Genomic DNA, 23,647 nt, shown 5'->3' with positions numbered 1-23,647 from the left:
ATCATCCATCCATCCATCCATCCATCCATCCATCCATCCATCCATCCATCCATCCATCCATCATTAGAGTGTGACCATTCATTATTCTATTTTTCATATAATTATTTATTTATACTTTAATATTTAATCCATTCACTTATTCACTGATCGCAGAATGCAGCGATTGACTGACCAGTGTATTCCAGTACACAATTGAGTATTCCAGACAGAATTGTTCTTAAAGGTGCTCTAAGCGATCTCGGTTGGCGTAACCTCTTGTTGATGTTTGAATTATTATCAAACAAAACGGAGGCTAGCTAGACCCTCCCTCCTCCTCATCCACGCAATAACCCCCCAAACCCCACCCCACATCATTCTTGTTGGTTATTGGCTGGAACAGTTTATGTTTCGTGGTGCGGGTCGCTCTGTTTATTACTCAGTTTGTTTTTGCTGCTGTTTGTGGAGCGTTTTTTTACAGTGTGTTCAGGGGACAGGCAGCTAGCGGATAGTGAGGAGATGTTTGCGGTATGTGAAAAAAAATGTTTTGGCCTAAAAAACGCGCGAGATCGCTTAGAGCACCTTTAATATATTTTAGAGAACAGATATTATTTTTAGATCTTTTTGGGATTTGTCTTTTCTTCAGAAAAAGGAAAAAAGACAATGAAGTCGCTTCCTCCTGTAAATGAGAATATCTGTCAAAAGTATTGAATCAGAAACCTGTGGCTGACAGATGCTGGAAACTGAGTTTTTACTTGTTAGAGATCAATAGCAATTTGATGAGTATCAAACACGGCGCTCAGAAGTTCTGGCGTCTGTTCTGTTGCGTTCAAATGTACAAATGCAGCTGTTATGTGAGGACGCTTTTACAGAAGTTTGTGCATCAGTAGAATGTCACATCATTGTGTCAGGATTGGCAGATGCCTCATGATGTATGCGAGGATACGTACAGGTTGTGATGTTTCATAGCAGCTCGGTTCTGTCTTGCCAACTCTAAAACACCGTCCAAGCCTTAGAATGAATCATCCATCTATTAAATGCCCTTTGTTTCAAACTATCTGAATCCAGATGTATGGTATTTCCAGAGGTTTGATTGGTCTGGATGTGATGTGATAGTTTTGCACAACAACACCACATTATTTATTTATTCAATCTAAGAATGAATCCACCCATCTGTTAACTGTCCTTTGTTTTCAACTAAATGCATTTGCATGCACAGAATTTACAGAGGTTTAATTGGTCTTGTGGTGATGCAACAGTTTTGCACAACAAAACCACATTTTCCATGCGCAAATGAAGCATAAATCTAATGTGGATCATTTGCACTTCATTTTATTTTAGTTTCCATATTTGTTGTAACTTGCACTGGTTGCCGACTGCTGTTCGCATCAAATTCAAGGCACTGATGTTTGCCTACAGAACAACCACTGGCTCTTCACCCCTATATTTAAACTCTTTACTCCAGACTTACGTGCTCTCCAGAAGCTTGCATTCTGCATGTGTCCGGCTTCTCCTGGTGCCATTCCAAAGAGCCACAAAATCACTTTCATGGACCTTTACCCTGACTGCTTCAAGCTAGTGGAAATACCTGCCTAACTCAACTCGAGCTGCTGAGTCTTAAACCATTTTCAAGAAATCTTTTTCATCAACACTTGACCCATTAATACTATGGGGGCTTTCACACTGGCAGTTTAGTTCGAAACGGGGCACGATTCACATTCATGAAAAATTGGTAATGTGAAAGCGGTCATGTGGACCTTTCTTCCTTTTTCTTCTAGACCATTGGAAATGCAATGTGTACATGCAAATGTACATAGAATAGTAAGTTACGGGGGCCACTGTCGCCTTTTTCACCATGCCATTTTATATCACTGTATTGGTCCATTAAGCATTAACTGTCCTGACCGCAGGACATAATGAGGGAATCCCCAGTTCTGCAGCACAGCACCACGATATAAAGTTAAGAAAATGAAACAACCGAGAAAAATATATGTCTACTACCTCAGATTTAACGTTTGATCTGTACATCAGCATCAGATAATAACATTAATCTCGTTCACGGTAGAGAAACCTGCTAACATGTGCAAAACTAACTGTGAAGACTTAAATGTAAACAGTTTTTGTATCTTTATCAGCTTCCCCATATATATACTGGCCCTGATAATAATTTGAACCACTAAAATTGTGGAAGGGAATTTGTAAAGCGAAATAAAATGGACCGAAAATTGCCTGTCGAATATAGGTTGTATTTTTAAACAGAATGAATATTTTGGAAGTGAAATCGGAAAGGTGAAAATTGATTATTGAATTCTGAATAATGAAAAAGTGTGTGAAATGTTTTGATTTGAAATATTCACAGCTTAAATATAGACCCTTTTACTGTTTGTACACAATGATGACATAGAAACGTATGCGCGCGCATATTGGCAACGGAAGTATGGCGAGAATCAGCAGATTGTCAAGTGGGTGCTGCAGACGTGAGCATTTTTTATTATGTCTTTCGCTCCAATCAACACGTTTAATCGTCTGCAGCCACAGGCGCTGCCGGTTCTACTGAAACGGCCGTGATCCTGTCGGAATCCTATAAAACTTAAAGGTATGGGTAGGTCAGAATTGTCTAAAAAAACTTTTATTCAAATTTGTTTAAACTGTCTTTATATACCAATACATAATTAAAATGCAAGTACTCTGAAATAGAGAGTATAAAAAACTGAGTGACTCTAGTGTATTTAATCTTCAATAAACACAGCTCATTAATTCCATTCACTCCCACCTAAAAACGGGTGCGCGACTGCGCGCACGTGGGCAGAGCCAATAATAGCGGCGGTAGTCATGGCGACGTAGAGTGACAGTCGCGCAAGCCAATCACTTTCGTCCCGGTAGGAATTCATGAGCTGTGTTTTTTGAAGATTAAATACACTAGAGTCACTCAATTTTTATACTCTCTTTTTCAAAGTACTTACATTTTAATTATGTATTGGTATATAAAGACAGTTTAAGCCAATTTGAAAAAAAGTTCTTTAGACAATTATACCTACACAACCTTTAAGCCCCTTGGTGGAATATCGATTAGTGCAACCGTAAACGTAACAACCAGACATTTTGATGCTGGGAAACCGTTTTGATAAACTCTCGGAGTTGCTAACACGTTAGAGCCAGTGGGGAACACCACCACTTCCGTTGCCAAAATGCCTGCGCAACTATTTGATCACGTGGGCTGTAAAAGGGTCTATACAACCATGTTGAATTTCAGCCAATAAAAATGCAAGCCCTAAAAATACAATGCAATAAAATGCAAGCAGGGTTAATGCAATGCATATTTTTTCAAGTAGTGCAATTCAACAAGCTTTTTTGTTTCAAAAACATTTGTCATTATTTTACTTCCATAAACTTGATTCCATCGAACCCTGGTGCACTTGCAATCATCATCTTACTTTAAAATTGGTCCTATTATGCTTGCAAACAGACTCTTTACAGGAGACAGTGGAATGCCATTCATTTGCTGCCCTGAATGCACTCGGGGTAAATCATCAACACTATCATCCCTTACAGTTTTATTGAATTGATTCCATCGTAATCGGCTAAAACGCATGCGCAGGTTACTTTTCTTCCTGAACAGGCGCGGAAACGAGTCTGTGCTACTTTTCACATACCTTGGTTACCACTAGGGGTGTAACGGTACGCAAAAATCATAGTTCGGTACGTACCTCGGTTTTAAAGTCACGGTTCGGTTCATTTTCGGTACAGTAAGGGAAAGAAATGCAAAACATTAAACTGCTGGTTGTTTACTATAAACTTTTTTTTAACAATTAGTTTACACTTTTTTAAACACACTTTTTAATAAAATATAATTAATAAAAAAAATATATATATATAAAAAAAAAGAATAAGAAATAAAATACTGCTGCAAAGTTCTCCACTAAATAAAATACTCTTAAACCAATAATGGCCATGACGCTAGCTAGCGAGAGGCTGGGCTAAAGCGAGCGTGCCGTGTATGTGGTGATCGGGCCGAATTTTAGGCAGTAGATTTTAGACAGCAGTAACCGAACCCGACCCAAGCCCGACAGGCATAAAGATATTTATGTCCGAGCCCGACCCGAGAGTTAAAATCCCATTTTTTTTCTCATACTAATGACACATGTACGTTTGTTTGTGTGGAAAGCCCGCTTTTATTAGGAAATGTCAACAGATGAGCACATCAGCGCGCATGGAGCAACAAGCGCTCTTAACACAGGCGCGCATGCACGCGTTTCGTTGTCACAGCAACATAAACAAATTTCCGCACACAGGAAGACAGATGTTATGGTAATATTTTACATGTATTTGAATCACAAAAACGATTAATCAGATTTAATCAGTGCAACACGGAGACTTCCGACACTTAATATGTTCGTGTGGAAACTCGGTGTGGAAACGCATGTTCCGCACACAAAACTAGCCTAAGGGTGCTTTCACACCTGCCTTGTTTAGTTCGGTTGAATCGCACTAGAGTTCGTTTTCCGAATTGGTGCGGTTCGTTTGGGCAGGTGAGAATGCAGCAATCGCACTCGGGTGCGCACCAAAAGCGGACCAAACAAGCGTACCGAGACCTCCTAGGAGAGGTGGTCTCGGTACGCTTTCAAACGAACTCTGGAGCGGTTCGTTTGTGGTGAGAACGTGATCCGACCTCGAACAGACCCAACTGCGAAATAACTGCGCATTTTTGGACTAAACCAGCTGCCGTAGTCAGCCGCGCTGTGCATTATGTCACTGTTTAGCAACATTAATGCACGCGTTGCCTCCTCCTGAAGTGACTCGCTGCGTGCATTGCATAAAACATTATTTTCAAGCCGCATTCTCGCTTCATTCTCAAATGTTATTGTTTGCCTAAAGTGGTGTAGACAAACTAATATAATACACTATGACCAGGGATACAATCAGCCCACAAAGTAATTTCTCCATAGTAAAAAGCGGCGTCTTGTCTGCCGGATTTTCCTCCTCTTTGTTTACTTCCGTCAGTTCTGTTGGAATTTTCCCGCACGTTAATTCTGACAATCAAAGTGCAGTTATGAAAATACGTTCAAGACCCATCTGGCCAACGAGTGATGTGGATGTTGTCACGTGACTGCATTTAGTTTCGTTTCATAAACTGATTCGGACCAGAGCAATCAGTGTGGTGTGAAAAGGAACCAAAACGCCTGAAAAATGCTACAAAGTATAATTTTTCTCCCTTGGTCCGGACCAAATGAACCGAACTACAGATGTGAAAGCACCCTAAGATTGCATTCGGTGCACATGTGAACCGTTACACCCCTAGTTACCACACATTACCAATTTTTCATGAATGTGAATCGTGCCCCGTTTCGAACTAAACTGCCAGTGTGAAAGCCCCCATAGTATTAATGGGTCAAGTGTTGATGAAAAAGATTTCTTGAAAATGGTTTAAGACTCAGCAGCTCGAGTTGAGTTAGGCAGGTATTTCCACTAACTTGAAGCAGTCAGGGTAAAGGTCCATGAAAGTGATTTTGTGGCTCTTTGGGATGGCACCAGGAGAAGCCGGTCACTTGCAGAACGCAAGCTTCTGGAGAGCACTTAAGTCTGGAGTAAAGAGTTTAAATATAGGGGTGAAGAGCCAGTGGTTGTTCTGTAGGCAAACATCAGTGCCTTGAATTTGATGCGAACAGCAGTCGGCAACCAGTGCAAGTTACAACAAATATGGAAACTACAATAAAATGAAGAGCAAATGATCCACATTAGATTTATGCTTTATTTGTGCATGGGAAATGTGGTTTTGTTGTGCAAAACTGTTGCATCACCACTAGACCAATTAAACCTCTGTAAATTCTGTGCATGCAAATGCATTTAGTTGAAAACAAAGGGCAGTTAACAGATGGGTGGATTCATTCTTAGATTGAATAAATAAATAATGTGGTGTTGTTGTGCAAAACTATCGCATCACATCCAGAACAATCAAAACTCTGGAAATACCATACACCTGGATTCAGCTCATTTGAAACAAAGCATTTAATATGGATGATTCATTCTAAGGCTTGGACAGTATTTTAGAGTTGGCAAGACAGAACCGAGCTGCTATGAAACATCACAACCTGTATGTATCCTCGCATACATCATGAGGTATCTGTCAATCCTGACACAATGATGTGACATTCTACTGATGCACAAACTTCTGTAAAAGCGTCCTCACATAACAGCTGCATTTGTACATTTGAACGCAACAGAACAGACGCCAGAACTTCTGAGCGCCGTGTTTGATACTCATCAAATTGCTATTGATCTCTAACAAGTAAAAACTCAGTCTCCAGCATCTGTCAGCCACAGGTTTCTGATTCAATACTTTTGACAGATATTCTCATTTACAGGAGGAAGCGACTTCATTGTCTTTTTTTCTTTTTCTGAAGAAAAGACAAATCCCAAAAAGATCTTAAAAGAAACTCTGTTCTCTAAAATATATATAAAACAATATCTGTCTGGAAAACTCAATTCTGGTTTGTCAATCCCTGCATTCTGAGATCAGTTTGTGAGATTCATGGAATCAAAGTTTGCGAGATTCATGGAATTTAATCATTGAAAGTTGTAGACACTTAGTAGCAATTTTCACCACTGTTAGTTTTACGGGAAACAACAGTGACCACAGGTAAACAAACTTGCTGATATATGTTTGGATAATTGCTTAACTTTGTACAGCCATTAATTCTCAAGTGCATGTGTGTGGCATTTAAACTAAGCAGTTAGACAAATGGGGCCCTATCTTGCACCCAGCGGAATTGACTTTGCACACCGACGCATGTATCATTCCTATTTTGCACCCGCGTAAACAGGGGACTTTTTCCTCCACAGATGTACGTTGGTAAATTAGGGAATGAACATGCGCTCCCGGGGGCGGTTCAGCGAAAAGAGGAGGCGTGTTCCGGCGCAAACGTTCCCTGGTGCTATTTTGCAGTTTTAGAAAACAATTCCGCCACTGACCAGGAAAAAAACGAGTCTAAAGACAGTGGTGCGTTGCGCGTTAGTCACATGCTATTTTAAGGGCGCATGCTTGGCCATTATGTAGCGTGTGAACAACGCGCATACACTTTGATTCTCCAATCTAAACAAACGCCGCACAGTTTTCATTTTTGCACATCATACATTATTACAAGGAAAAATATTAACACACGAGGAAATCATTGTTGTGTCCATAAAGATGTGGAAAAAATAGGCATAAATCTAGCTTACACATTTACCCAAATTATTATACGCCTGTTTAACCGAAGCTAATTTTGGTGGGTTTCTCCCATCCCCATACAATGTCACTTCTCTGTGTTTTACGGTCCTGACGAGAACGTCGGTCTCCTCGGCTGTGAACCGCTCCTGGCGTGCGCTGGCAAATCCGCCGTTATAATAGCAATTAGCAGGCGCGCCATGGGACAAGCGCGCCTGCTCTTAAAGGGAATGTGAGAGGACGCTGTGATTGGTTAATTTCATGTTACGCCCAAACCACACCTATGAATAATGAAGCTACTTCAGACCAACCCATTTTAGATTTGCGTCGGGCGCAAGAGTAATTTATCCCGCCGGTATAATAGCAACAGCACCCGGGATCCGCCCACAAAGTTACTTGCGTTTCGCATTTGATACTTGCGTTTCAGATCGTTAAAATAGGGCCCATAGTATCTATACTGTATATATGTGACCCTGGACCACAAAACCAGTCACATTGGTATTTTTTTTTACAATTGAGATTTATATATAATCTGAAAGCTGAATAAATAAGCTTTCCACTGATGTATGATTTGTTAGGATAGGACAATATTTGGCCGAGATATACTACAATTTGAATATCTGGAATCTGGGGGTGTAAAAAACGGATTAAATTCTCTTATGCCTCTTCTTGCTCTGGAATGGTTTAAAATCTATTAAATGTGTAAACTGGCAAGACAAAACATGTGAAAATCTTAAACTTTCACTTTATGGCGGTTAAACTTGCAGAGTCCACACAGAAAAGACTCCTGGCTCAGCCGGGACTCGAACCGGAGATGTTCAAACTGTGCCACTGCTACAAACAGTCACTGTGCCGCCAAATTAAAAATATCATCTGAAAAAATCTTAAGCCTTGTTTATACTCGACGCGTCCGCATGAGCGCGAAGTGCACGCGGCAAAAATTACGTCATTGTGGTGTTGGCGGTCGTGCGCGTTGGGTGCGCAAGGGCCCATTTCGCCTGGTGGTGTGCACGTCAGATTTTGTAACATCGCGTGCGGCTCCGCATCCGAAGATGAACGATTCTCCAATCTAAACAAACGCCGCACAGTTTTCATTTTTGCACATCATACATTATTACAAGGATAAATATTAACACACGAGGAAATCATTGTTGTGTCCATGAAGATGTGGAAAAAATAGGCATAAATCTAGCTTACACATTTACCCAAATTATTATACGCCTGTTTAACCGAAGCTAATTTTGGTGGGTTTCTCCCATCCCCATACAATGTCACTTCTCTGTGTTTTACGGTCCTGACGAGAACGTCGGTCTCCTCGGCTGTGAACCGCTCCTGGCGTGCGCTGGCAAATCCGCCGTTATAATAGCAAGACGAAGATGAGCCGAATCTGGCCGAGCACGAACTTCTCATCACACCAGCACCCCTAAATTAGTTGCTTACATTTAAAAAATGAGCATACAGTAGCATAAAAAGCCGGACATAACGGACGCGTCGAGTATAAACAAGGCTTTAGACTGCCAAACTAATGCAATGCAATGCAATACATGAAAATGCAATCCAGTATTTTACTTTATTGCATGGCTGACTGATAACACAAACTGCTGATAACACAAACTGTTAAAAAAAAATACAGATTGGTCAAACCAGTTACTGGTCTCTAATATTTCAGGTTTATATTCACGTAATTTCAGATATACCTGCTTTTGTAAAAGGACAACTAACTTGGGAATTGGTCACTTTACGCATCAACGTGTCTGTCTCAGAAGGAGAAGTACAGATTTTACAGTGTGCTGAAAGTCAAAAGTTCACTAGTTTCATCTAGTTTCCACTAGATAATGGGAAAGACAATCAGAAGACAGAAACTACCAACAACAACAACAAAAACAACTAGCAGAAAACACCCCACCACCCCCAAAAAAGATGTCGTTCTGACATTAAAATAATCGCTCTAATATTTCATTTCATGGCCAGACACGCTTGCTGTGCTCTTCACATTTTCCTCGAGACATATAATAAACAGCGATTCCCAAGGCAAGACATTACATGCTGGAATCAAATTTGCAATGTTTATTTTGCAGCTTGTAAATATAAAATTGCTCTATCAGAGCCATAAATCAAAAAGTTGAGCGGCTCTCTGTGTACAGATGCTAATAGAAAGTGAAATTTGAGGGAGATTTCCTTCTTGTGTTTCTGTGCTTGAAGGCACAGCCTTTTCATAAAGAAATGCAAAAAATAGAAGTGAGAAAAGAGAGAGAGAGAGAAAGAGAGAGAGAGAGAGCTACATACACACAAAGACAGCCATGCATTAAAGATATATTAGATAACAGGAGGGGAGACAGAGAGCACATTCCTGTGACGGGACGGCAGACTGATGCTCAGCCAGTGCGAGAGCGGTTTGATGGATGGGGAGCGTCGCTGTGCTGAAAAGAAGACAGATTAAGCATGTCCAAGAAACACTTTTCTCTCTATGGATTATATAGAAAGATGCGTATCCTGGCACAGCACAACAGTCAGCGGCACTACAGCCGGACAGCGTCGTGTCTCTAATGATGCCTGTGTGTAGAGATAAAGCAGAAGTCTGCGGCTCACTTTGAAAAATGACCTGGGAAAACAGCCTCCATCGCAATACTCAGCAATTGCATTTCAGTGTAAACCAGAGTCAGCACAGAGGCCAGAGGAGAGCAGGAGATGCCGGATACAGACCACAACGGGTCATAAACACATGACGTGTCGGAACAGAGCAATCCTCATCGTGTAGTAGATCAAATACTAAACTCATGTTAACAGATGTTTAGCTGATTTTTAGTTAAAATATATAATAAGCATACAATTTATTTATTTATATATAATTTTACATTATAAATATTAAACTTGTATAACTATTTTCTGTTATGACTTTGTATGACCTTTTGGAGTGTCTTCTCTCAAAAGAGGTAACAATTTGTTCAAAGATGTGTAATAATAATAATAATAAATAAGTAAAATAACTAAAAAATAAAAGGCCTGTGAAACCCTTTTTTATATATATATATTAATGCTTATAGAAATAAATAGTTGATCATTTATTTGAAATATATTGCAAATATAATCTACCCAGTACATTAATTACAAATTGTAGTTGGTTACTGGTTTCAAATGACATTACAACAAATATTGTAGTTAGTAACGTAATCCATTACACATTTAAGGTAATGTAATCTGACTAGTTTTTGATTATTTTTTGTATTACTTTTGACCTAATTTAATGTTTATCACATTGATTTGAATAAGATAATCTTGTATCAGATTGATATAAAAATACAAATATATTTAATTGTTTTGTTTTTAACAAGATGAAGTGCATTAAATATTACATTACGTCAGGGTTCATGATGGAACTGCAAGGGGTCTGTGAGTTCAATTAAAAGCTGTTTAGTAATTGAATCATACAAAATTAAAATAAAGAATTTTAAAATAAAAAAAAAACATTAAAAATTAAAAAAACTTATCCTAAAAAAGATTTTTACAAAGCATTTTTTTCCTGTTTACCTACATGACATGTGACCATTAATTGATGTCAGAGAACCGTGAAATTAAATTAATTAATTAATTATTATTATTATTATGGACAATTTTATTATTAACCTAACTTAATTAAGTTAAAATCTAAGAGGGGACTTTAAGTAAATATATTAGGTCAAACAGGTTCATCTGTCAAAAAAATTGGGCCTGCATTGCATGTAAATCTAGAATGACGTGACTGTACATTTAATCATCTCACAGAGTGATAATTCAAATAATAATCAATGTGTCGTTAGGAGCCAATTAGCTATGTTGCAATGTTGAGAAAACACTTCTGAAGAGTGAAATTATTTCTGTTAATCCAGTGATCAAATGCTGCACGTCTCAGTTTTCAGTGATAGGCACATATAGTGGCAGGACTGTGTGTGCAATTCCACAAACCTGGAAGACCTTCTGAATGTAAATAAGCTGTAGGCTGGTAGGGAGCAGTAGGGAGAATCAATTAATTTAGAATAATTTACTGCCATTGTAAGAATAACATGTGATCATGTAATCAATAAACAAGTAACTGCAGTTTGATAACGATTATTATCTGATTACGTTTTATATATATATATATATATATATATATATATATATATATATATATATGACAACTTCCTCAACTTCCTTCATAATGAGTATTATCTGATTACGAAAAGATACTTAAAGCGCTTTAAAAATGGCCAAAATTGTGGAAAAAATGTCCGGTTATACATATTCATACCCATCCATCCCAAATGGGTCAATTCAATTAAAACTTTTAACCGCTTGTCTTGACCTCCTGGGAATAGTGACCACTGCTGAGCAATGACCCTTTTCCCATTTCTAAGCGCCAGGAAGCTCTTTCTTTGTGACTATTTAAAAGTGCATTGAATTGGTTTTGCTGTAATCCGTGTTGTTAAGATCCATGACACATTAACTGAACAATGAAAGTTAATCCTTCAGCACACAAAAAAACATCAACTCATTCATTTTCACCTACAGCATCGGTTTGTTCGGGTGAGTTGTCATTTCTGGTAGGGATGTAGGCGTTCTGCTGCTAAAAAGAACTAAGAAGAGGAGAAATTACTGTGCAATAAGGAGCAAAAAAACTTCTCAGAGCTGCAAGCACAGCCTAAAAAAAACTTGCATTAAATTTAATGAAGGTACTATTTAAACGTCCATGTATTATTTTAATTAAAGTATTATAATAAATCTTAAAAAGCAGGGCTTGTCTTCTAGCTTTTAATGACTTAATTCTAGAACTCCCATCCTGCAAATGTGCAATTCAAAACCAATGTCTTTTTACCTGCAATTTTGAAACCCTGGTCTGAATCTTAAACTACCATGATGAATGATTGTATTATCTGTTTGCACTGCATTTGCACTTTCCACCATGTGACCTGTCTTAATATGTGTATGTGTTGGTGTGATTCTGTGTTAGAGTATGACCTGAATAAGTGTATGAATGTATTTTTTTTGTATATATTCACTAGGAGTAGCACTTTTAATTTCGTTGTGACAACATTTTTATAATGTTTTTACGATGACAATAATAAATGAAATCTGAATCTTAAACTATTGCCTGCTGGATGAAAGTCACAGAAACTATAAAAAAAAATCATATTTCACCCAAAAATCAAAAGGAAAAAGAATAAGCAATTATATTTCACATATGTTTTTGGTGCACATTCACTTCTAAAATAAATCGAAAAGTAAATAAATGCATAAATTAATAAATAAAAAAAGACATGCATAAATAAAAAAAGAAATGCATACAGAAATGTAAAAAAATAAATGCAGAAATACTGAAAGAAATGCAGAAGAAATGCAGAGAGTAAGTAAGAAATACAAAAGAAATGCAGAAAGAAAGCGCATGGTCTAATTCACATGGCGCAAGTGCACGGGTGTTTCTGAATCTACTTTTGCTAGTTTAACGCCGTGAAAAATGGTCAGCGCGCCCGTCGCATGGTCTAAAAGTGTTGTCTCTATTCTCTTAAAGGTGCCATGTGTAATTGTCTGGCAAAAAAAATCAAGTCATACTCCACATTCCATACCAGATGGGGGCAGTATACCTCACATATCAAAATATGTGATGTAGGATATGGTATTTTATAAATCACACACTATAAATATGATAAAGAAGCAGAAACAGATAGTTGCAGTAAAGTAATATATTTTAATAAGTTGAAGAAACAATAATGATTTGTGACACACACACACACACTCGATTTGCGCATCGCCATCATGTGTGTATTACAAGTAACGTTATTACATTGCTTCCTGATATCACGTGCGCAAACACAAATAACCTATATTTATATATATATATACTACAGGGCCGTTGAATGCTTGTATCTGATAACCGTGTCCGTGAAGCTCTTGTAATTATTACTTTACCCAACCTCTCCATGTCGAGTGATGCAGTAAACATCAGACAGCGCACGTGAACCGATCATCTCTACTATAGTAAAAAAAAACACGAAAACTGTTGAAAGATACAGTAGGCTACAAATGACCTGTTCGCGCCACAAATTGTTCTCCGTCCTTAGCGACCGAGTCATTGAATGTGAAACAGCGGCTGCTGTCGTCAGCGAGCAGCACTCTTCAGACAACGAGGGCGCGCGCGCCGTGTTGATACCTCCGTTTCAGTTTCTCGAACCCGCGCAGTGCGGCGGTCAGAACACGGAGACCATTCTGCCCCTAGCTATGCGTGCGAAAGCATGGGGAGCGATCCCGGGCGTGTCAGAATGGGTGCTGAACGTTGTAAAACAGGGCTATGCGCTGCAGTTCGCTCGCCGTCCCCCGCGCTTTCGAGCCCGGACCCTGACGAGCGGTCCTTTTCTTATCTGATCTGATTTCTGCTTCAGAGCGCGGTGGTTGTAGGGTTCTCTTGCCAAAGGCTTCAGCCATCCTTCCGCTCTCTTCCCTGAATTGAAATGAAGTAGTGGGCTGTACTTTCCACACGATAGACATCAGGTTCAAGTCTATGGTTCAAGTACGCCCACAAGCCGTGCGAGTTATTCGTGTATTGCAGGTTGGCTGGTGGTTATGTGCCCCGCATACCGCCTCCCATGGCCGAAACTGGTATTACGACACCTGTCGGGCCGTGGCTAGTAATGCTAATGCTAATTAAGGTTGATATCTCTGCAGCACTATAACTTGACATTTTTTTAATGACATCATCGCCCTTATTTCTTCTCATTCTTTTGATGCGTGTAGCTCATTTTTTGGATATTTTTACTTCAATTTTTACACATGGCACCTTTAATGAGTAATGGGTGTGTTTTGGCCGTAACGTGCAATAAACCAATCAGAGTCAGTCTCATCCCCCATTCCCTTTAAAAGCCAGTTGCACTCGCGCCATGGCGGATTCGCTATTTACATGACGGAATTTCAAAGCGAAAAAATTAACACTTCTCTAGCGAGGAAACGGATCTGCCCTTGCGCAAGGTTAAAGCAACCATCAATGAGACAAGCCATATCCACCATATATTTATGTGCACAATAATAATCTTTTACCTTGTAATCCTTTTATTTTTTATATTTGGCTTATTTTGTGTGCTGCTGCTCATCCCTGTTTGTGTTATAAGTAAAGTGCACGCGCGTTGTGGACCCGCCTATAGGGTCCACAACGCGCATATTACTAATTTACGGCCTTTAAATAACAAAAAAATAACACAGACCCTATAAGTTCAAAACGAGCTGTTTTTTGAGCTTGATTAAATACATGCTTTGTTTATAATAGGGATGTTGTTTTAAACTAGGAAACTTCCAGGATGTTTTAATGGTAAAATACCTCTTATAAGTCAAAAGATCAAGGCAAATTTGATTTCTCGTATCACAACCCCTTTTTAAATTGGTTTGCATACATGGACAAGAGAACCGCTTTCAGCACAAGACACACACCATCTAATCCATAGCGTACGGTTCAACACTGGACTCAACCTCAGTAAAGCTGACAATCAAAATCAGAGGGAGATCAACACAGCAGCAAAGTTCACCAGCTCTCTGTGTGCTGAGTGCTGTGAGATGAAAGACTGAGACAGACGTCCTGCTGTGAGCCAATCTACTGAGACAACGCTGGAGAACACCTGAGACCTGAGAGACCATCATTAAAACAACTGACCCGACAGAGCTGAGTGACCTCAAACCACAACAAAAACAGCTTTATATCACCACTTAAAAACAGCCTGACATAAAGAGAGAAAAAACGTCCTAACATGAAATGGTTTGTTAATGTCTAACGTCTGTTTTATGGTGAAAATGGTGCATTGATTGACATGATTTCAAGGCTGTTGGATAATTTTACAGAATCTAAATTTATACAAAAAGATGTGTTGTCTGGATATTCATTAGGTCAGCTCTTTTAGGCTGATTTAATTCCAGACTGCGTATTTCAAACCAATGCTGAATTATGTGAACCTGCTCAAAGAAGTTAATTATGGGATACAAAGAACAAAGATGCTTATAAAAGAACAATTAGCTTTGGGTCACAGAAGCCAATATTCGTAAAAAAACATAATTGTTTTGATTGTGTTCAGATACGGTATCTTATCCAACACCCAGAGGCTCTTTAAAAATTATCAAGCGTTAAGAGCATAAAACACTTTTCATTTTCCATCCACCTACATTATAATCCAACAGCATTCAGCGGCACGATATTTCCATATTTAGACCAGCCAAACGAGGCACAGAAGAAAAGCCCATAAAGTTACAGAGTGTGATTTATATACTTGTCTGCCAAACTGGGGAGAATACACAGAATAAAAGAAAAGGGAAAAAAAGAGACAGAGACCGAGAGAGAGAGAGAGAGAGAGAGTGCAAAAGACTGTAAATAAAGAAGAAATGTTTTTTTCCCCCCAAGTTCTGCTTCAGTGCCATGCTGGATTTGTGATTTCATAGGCTAAACCCCTGGGGAACAGCGTGAAGTAGAGGAACTCATTTCAGCCTGAACTCAGATTGATTTCCTATCCAGCTCCTTCTCAATGGAGGCAGTGCAGGGCCAAATAAACATAAGGTCACTGCATCAATCTCTGCTGTTTCCTTCTCATGCCATCTGATCCAGTTTCACAGCGACGCTTAACGCACTCCAAACAGTGTGCTCAACTGGTAAAAAGCTAATGTATTTAATAGGCAGATGCAGATGGAGTGTAGTCAGCCTGTTGTGGAGTAACTTCTGTGTTTGGATTAGCCTAATATTATATTGCTGCAATAAATAAATATTGGCTGCAAACAAACAAACAAATAAAACTATCTTAAACTCATGTTAAATCATCTAACAGATAACAGTCCATTTAAATTGACTAAATGAAAATGAATGAAAAATGTATGAGGGAAGAAAACAATTCATAAAATGTATTAAAACATTTGGAAATCATTTATTATTTATTTACAATAAAAAAAATGTGATGGTATTAATTAAAGAAAATTACATATCAAATTACAATTACATAAAACATGTGTATATAAATGTATATATGTATATTTCTATATATAAATGTATATATGTTATATATATATACACACACACACACACACACACACACACACACACGGTATATGTACATACAGTTGTAATCAAAATCATTCAACCCCAACTGCAAATCAGGTTTATTGGCAAAATGTACAGACTTTCAACTGTTTGCAATGAGCAATTCAAACTAAAGTAATTGAAATAGCTCAACACAAAAAATGTTTCAAGAGGTTTCCCCAAATTCAACTGAAAATACAACTTTGGATGACTTAACTTAATGCAAAATTCACTTGTACATGGTGTTTGAACATAAAGCTTCAGCTTCCTCTTCCTCAGTTCATCACAAGCTTCAGCTTCCTCACTGACAGCATGATGTTTTCTGCTTCAAGGAATCCATCTTGCCTTCCACACGCTGCAGGTTTCCAGTGCCAGAGAATGCAAAGAAGTCCCAGAGCATCACCATGCTTAAATGTAGTGTTCTTTTCAGCATATGCTTCATTCTTCTTCCTCCAGACATACTGCTTATCCATAGGGCCCAAAATGTCCAGTTTTGTTTCATCGCTCCACAGAACAGAATCAAAATATTTGGCTTAGTTATATGATTTTGAGTATTTTCTTGTGCTTTTGGGTCAGTAGTGGTGTACGTCTCGGAGTTATGGCATGAGTAGTTTAGAACGTGCCTTACTGTGCAAGCTGAAACCTCAGTGCCTGTTGCCACCAAGTCTTGCTGCAGGTCTTTTGCAGTCATTCAAGGGTTTTTCTGAACCTGCCTTCTCAGAAATTAGATATTGCTGTCGTTGATAGCTTCCTTCTTCTGCCCCTGCCCCTTCTAACTTTGAACTTGCTGACTATGCTTCTAATGGTGTCTCAAAGAACATTTAGTGCCTTCACTATCTTTTTGTATCCTGACCCTTGTTTGTGAAGGGCGATGATATCTCCTCTTAACTTTTTGGACCATTCTTTAGAATATTTCTAACATGCAGTCAAACGTGACACTCAACAAGCCTGGACAGTTCAGATATTTAATGTGTTCTAGCTCAAGCACACCTAGTGCAACTAATGAAGCCCTTGATTAGTTAGCTCGAGACAACACCTGTTTTGCAGATTTGTGCTGTTGTGAGGGAGTGGAATAATTTTGAGACTGCGGAATTTCAGTTAAATTTGGGGAAACCACTTGAAACGTGTTGTGTTGAGCTATTTCAATTAGGCTACTTTGTTTGATTTGTTCATTGCAAACAGCTGAAAGCCTGTCAAATTTGCCAATAAACCTGATTTGCCAAGGGGGTTGAATCATATCGGTTACAACTGTATATATATATATATATATATATATATATATATATGTATGTATTTATCATTTTTCCATTTTTCTTTAATGCAAAAGGATGCGATTAACCATGATTAAAAAATATATATCTATTGACAGCTCTAATATATATATATATATATATATATATATATATATGTGTGTGTGTGTGTGTGTGTGTGTGTGTATAGGAGAGAGAGAGAGAGAGAGAGAGAGAGAGAGAGAGAGAGAGAGAGAGAGAGAGAGAGAGAGAGAGAGAGAGAGAGAGAGAGAGAGAGAGAGAGAGAGAGAGAGAGAGAGAGAGAGAGAGAGATTAATTGCATAATTACTGTGAAATTACGCATACATAATTTATCTTGTTAAACGTGTTTATTTTTTCATAATTTTCTTTATCCAGCAAAGTAAACTATCAGATTGAAAGATGATCCTCACAACAACAACAACAAATCTGCATGCTTTATCAAGGTAAATTTAGGTATTTTTCCAAAAAAGGACACTTGGAAACTCCAAAAGGACACCTAATAACTAAATGATATAAGGAGTCCAGATAAGTAATACATTTATGCACACCAAAAAAAAAAAAAAAAAAGAATTCAGTGTACAATATTATACAGTGAAACAGCAATGAGCTTGTTTAGAGCTTGTTTACGTTTTAAAATTCGCATCCATCAAAACTTTATCTGCGTGAAGTTGGTTCGCTTTATCCAGCCGAGAAATATACATATAGAATATGTTCTTAACGTGTACTGTAGCTTGCCCTAAAAAGTTAACTTGAGTATCTTGACTGCAATTTATGTACAGTATCTTTATGTATTAGTATATTTTAGCTTGACGAGCTAATGTCAAAATAGCTCTCCCAACACTGCAAATTCAAACAATTCCAATCAAGTTTGACATGAACTTCTAAAAGGACAGCTTCATCTGGTGACATTTAAATAATGCAACCAATGCTAATCTTAATTAGCTTTGCACATGTTTGTAACTACTGCTGACTGTTTAGAAACTTCAAATAAACCCTTTAGCAGTACGCTTACGTAACGTGTATGTCTCTTAGCCCACGGAAACAAGTTACAAGTTATTACACTGGAGAAAACCTGCCATTTATGAAACTTGTAGACCTTCGGGCATGGGCTCTGTTTCAAAACATAGTGAGCTGTTGCAGTGATACTCTAATATGCACAAATATACATAGAACATACAAAAAATACATAAAACTCTTTACATTTAATTAGATGGCTGAACTTTATTAGCAATACTTTCGATATTGAATTAATTATGGGTATTTTTGGCACAGCCTTCATGCCACACTGCAAAGGAAAGTCGTGGCCTACTCTGAGTCGGACTTGAAACCCGAAGGTCGCGGGTTCGAGTCTCAGTACCGGCAGGAAATGTAGGTAGGGGACCCACTGCTCCGGGTGAGTGATCATTTTGATGAAGACTTCATATCAAGTAAATATATCTGAATCTAAGAATGTACAGATATTTGAACTGGAAAACAAGTCAAAAATACAGAGTCAGAATTGATTTATTTTTCAGTGCAGAAACACACTTCATCCATAAAAAAGCTCACTAGGTTTTTGGAAAGGAGCCAAGGTAGTCTTGAAACAGGTCCTTTGTGATTATTGGTCTAAACAGTAAACATTAAACTTTTGTAAGGAACCATGACATCTTGGCCTGAAGCTCTGATGTCCAGCCGGAGTGGGATGACACACTTCCAGTTCAGTCAGTTCCTCTCTTTTCTGCCACAGAACAGCATGTAATCAAGTGGCTTTTAGTATATTTAATGTAAGGACATAACGGCACGTTCTCAAGATGATAATCTCCTCAAAAGCTCAGCATGAGCACGAAATCATGAATGTTTCATTTCCGTATTACTGGGACTCTTTTCAGACCGTCTCTGAACGCTCACACAGATACGAACATCAGTAAAGTCTACTGCACCTCAAAGGAAGAAAATAAAAGACCATTTCTCAATAAGGATAGCACATTTCCAGAAATTGATTACTTTCTACGCACACCAGTGATTTAATCTTGCAATTCTGTCAAACAGGCAACAAAGAACGTGATGTTTTGACTCATTTTCAGCTTTTCGTCAATTTCCGAATCCGGCAGGATCAGACCTGCTCTGAAACTCTTCTGGCCACAGAAGATCCACACACAAGCTCCGAGGATGAAGTATTCCTTCAGCACACATTCAGGTGAGGCATTGGTTTACATTTCATTCTCTTATTCTGGGAACGAGAGCTGGTTATACATATATTTGAGCTCAATCTTTGATATCAACATTCCTGTAAATTTAGTTTCAAATGTAATCAAACAAAGATGAATCCGCCAATTCAAACTAATGGTCAAAAGTTTTTTTAAGTGTTTTTTTATTTTTAAGTCTCTGATGGCGAATAGCTTTCTGTGCATTCACGCGTTTGACGCGAATTCGCGTCTGCCGCCCGAGTTGAAAAATCTGAACTTTTGCGTCAATTCGCGGCGCGTTAACCAATCGGAGCTTGCTTGCTGCTGTCACGTGGTGAAGTGACGTGATAAACGGGGGAAGGCCCAATTTTCAGATTATAAAGTCATTTTAAATGTTTGGCCTCAATAAATTATTTTGTAATGACTAAATGCCCGCGTGAAAGAAGGAATGACATTGTTCAGATGTTAACTTTGAATATGACACGACACTGAACACTTGCAGTCGTAGGCTACATTTCTGAATGAGATGAACGTTAATTAAAGAAGTCGTTTGACCTACGTTATAACGAGTCATTAATGTTTTTTAACTTATATGTTTCATATAATAGAACCGGAGCTATAGATTGTGAATTTAAAAATTTCTCGTTTACCAGCGGCAAACGTCAGGAAGACTAGCCGAGGTTAAAATGTTTTCCACTTGAAACTGTTCTAAAATGCAATTTATTCCTGTGATCAAAGCTGAATTTCCAGCATCATTCCTCCAGTCTTCAGTGTCACATGATTCTTCAGAAATCATAAATGCTCATGAGTCAGTCTAGTATGGCCTATACAACATCTTGTATACCCAACTTGGTCATATCTGGATTTAAAAGTGTAGATGCAAATTTCTCTCACCACAGGATTTATCTCAAATAACTTATTATTTGTTATTATGAGATTATGACTATCTTCCCATTCTGCTTGCCATTTATATAATATATAGTGGTTGATAGTTTGGGGATCAAGAAACATTTATTTTATAACTACAGTATCAATGTTGAAAATGGCAATCAATGTTGATTAATATTTTTGTCGAAACCGTGATGCATTGTTTTTCAGGATTGCATGATGGATCAATTTAATGCGTACATATATACACACACAGACTGACCCCAAACTTTTGGGGTATTGTACTTCTCCACTAGATAGGATGTCTGAAATACTCTGAATGCACGCAGTAAACAAATAAAACATGGAAGACTGTGGTAAAACTATATTAGTTAAACTGGGTGGTACCAAATTCCTATGTATCGCATTTGATGAACAACTTCTCCATCGTGGGACATTATGCCGGAAAACAGATCTCGAGGATCAATACCAAGCAGCTCTAGCGTATGTATGCAGTGCATGCCACCAATGAAAACAGCGTGATTTACATCACTAACCAGGGTTGATGTAGACATGAGCCAGCTCTGGTTGCCTACCTGGACTCTGCTGCTGGGATCCTTTTTAATCCATTTGATGACCGTCTCATAGACCAGCTCCTCAGCTTTCGTGTTCAGGCTGTCGTTGGACATGTAACTAACCAGGTCTTCTTTGGAAATGTTCGGGATTTCATCTTGACCGGCCACATCAGGGAAGTTCTGCAGGGCGAAGGCCTTTGCCATGTTGTGGAGCTCAGTGCACTGCATCGCCTCGGCCATGGCCAACACTCCCAGACAGTTACTGGCCGTCAGCTGTTTCTCTGCGAGAGGAATACACACACACGCATGAGGCAGGGAAACAAACCCTGAACGCATTAACAGTGAGAGGTGTTTGGAAGATTACATTTATCCAAGTGTGTTGCTGTGAGTATAATATCGCAAGCAGCTAGTGGGAAAAACACCTAAGCATGGGAATCGATTGGACAGGAGGCTCACCGGGGACTTTGACAAGCCCAGACAGACACAGACCTTTTTAACCGCATGAAAGGTCAACAAAACCACTGTAAAACCTGCTCATTCTTCATAATGCACAACTAAAACAGCAGTTTTGGCTTAAACCTGTATATTATTTATTTGAATTCCATTATGTGATGCATTGATTGTAAATTCGATCACCCATTCAAGTTAGGACCGTCAAATACAGTGGAAAAAACATCACTTCGTCCATTTGGTTCAATTATTTACAAGAGTGATAGCCACATTCTACAACCAAATTCACTCCTAAAAATCACTAATGACCAATAACACCGATGTATTCTCGTTAACACAAGCATACCAATAATAAATAAATAAAAATGACAAGCAGACCAAAATTTTAAACAAATTACTATATTTTAGAAATAATGTAAAACAAATGCTTAACAACTCTTTATGGGTGGCATTTCAAACTCAAATTTCTACTATCAAATAATGTTTCTGTAAATATGTCATATGTTGTATGACATGTTTATGGCTAATTCACGCTTAAAAGTGACATTTTATTATTTAAAAAAATTACAATTAGAAATTGCAGCATTCTATTTTAATTTTGTTTTGTACAATAATTTTGACTAATAATAATAATTTACAACAGTTTAGTGATGCTGTGTGCATTTAATTTCAGAATAAATCTATGATTATTTGATATTATTGCTGTAACCACTATTACAATTTTAAAAAAACGCATACATTTTTTGCAAGATTTTAGAAAGGCTGCATTATCTACACCAGTAAATAACGGTTGGCTTTAATTGGGTGAAATTGCAGATGCGATTTAAATCAAGCATATATGAAGAGCTCTGGATAAAGGCGTAAAGAAACCACTCGTCGTAGCACTTAAAACACAGCTATGTAATGAAAGCACACAAGGTTATAAAACCATAAATACCTTTGATTTCTATCACTAAATACTTCAATGCACCATCTTATAAGAACTCAGAATTCTTTCCAGCTGATGAAACCTTGACTGCCCGCAAGATGAATCTTCTTCAGCGAGTGTTCACTTTTCATACGCATTCAAGTGTCATGTCGCTTATCTGAAGCAGTCACGCTAACAAGAAGTTTTAAAGTCAGTCTTGCACATTTCGATTTTTCTTCTATAACTTTTGTGTATACTGAAGTAGATGGAGCACTCCAGCAAATCCCACCAGGAGAGAATGTCATTTCATAGCCGTTGAGGTGCTGATAGATTAATAAGCTCCAGATCCCAGGGGTTCATGAGAAGAGAAGTACAAACCAGAGCTGTCAAAGCTACCGACATTGACTTTTTGATTCCGAAGCTAAACTCATTATTCACATTCCTCGCACCTGCCTTATCAACACAAATCTAAAAAGGGCATAATTCATGCGTGTTAAAAAGCGTTACGATTACTCAATTCAGTTTGGTAACGTCAAAAATGGTGAAAAAAACGTCACTTCGCCACTAGTTACTCAAAGCTCTAACGATTTACAAGAGTGACAACCACATTCTACAACTAAATTCACTCCTCACAAATGTATTATCTTTTACACAGACATAATAAATAAATAAATACATAAATAAAGCTAAGTGAAAAACTAATACCAAATGAACAAATATTTACATAAATATTTTATAAATACATATTATATACACATAGTAATAAAATAATACTAATAAATAATACTATAGCCTACTATACTAGAAATAAATGGTAAACAACTATGTTATAAATATTTGTATAAATAATTTTATGTCATTTAAATTAAAACTACAAAAATAAACTAACCCTACAACATTAATTTATTAGCAAATTGTTCTATTTCAATTCTGCTTTGTACAATAATTATCATAAATTTTGACTAATTATTGCTATTTATTATTTATACAGGCACACAATATAAATATAAACAGGTAATTTTATAATATATATATATATATATATATATATATATATATATATATATATATATATATATATATATATATATATATATATTTTTTTTTTTTTTTTTTTTTTTTTTTCTGTAAATATGTCATACGTTGCATGACAACATGTTTACAGGTCATTCAGTGT

General features: G+C 37.8%; 1 protein-coding gene across 3 annotated transcripts in view; it reads right to left on the bottom strand.

Moving 5' to 3' along the window:
• Window positions 1-23,647, bottom strand: part of LOC307008764 (kelch-like protein 29) — a 163,419-nt gene that overhangs the window by 56,861 nt on the left and 82,911 nt on the right. For all 3 annotated transcript variants that reach the window (XM_079631895.1, XM_079631896.1, XM_079631897.1), the window contains one exon: window positions 21,135-21,394. In XM_079631895.1, coding sequence (XP_079488021.1) covers window positions 21,135-21,394 — 260 coding nt within the window. The remainder of the gene's footprint in view (window positions 1-21,134; window positions 21,395-23,647) is intronic.

The sequence above is a fragment of the Phoxinus phoxinus genome, assembly GCF_949152265.1.
Source record: "Phoxinus phoxinus genome assembly, chromosome: 13".
Classification (NCBI taxonomy): domain Eukaryota; kingdom Metazoa; phylum Chordata; class Actinopteri; order Cypriniformes; family Leuciscidae; genus Phoxinus; species Phoxinus phoxinus.
Note: the sequence above shows the minus strand (reverse complement) of the source record. Positions and strands in the feature narration are given on the sequence as shown.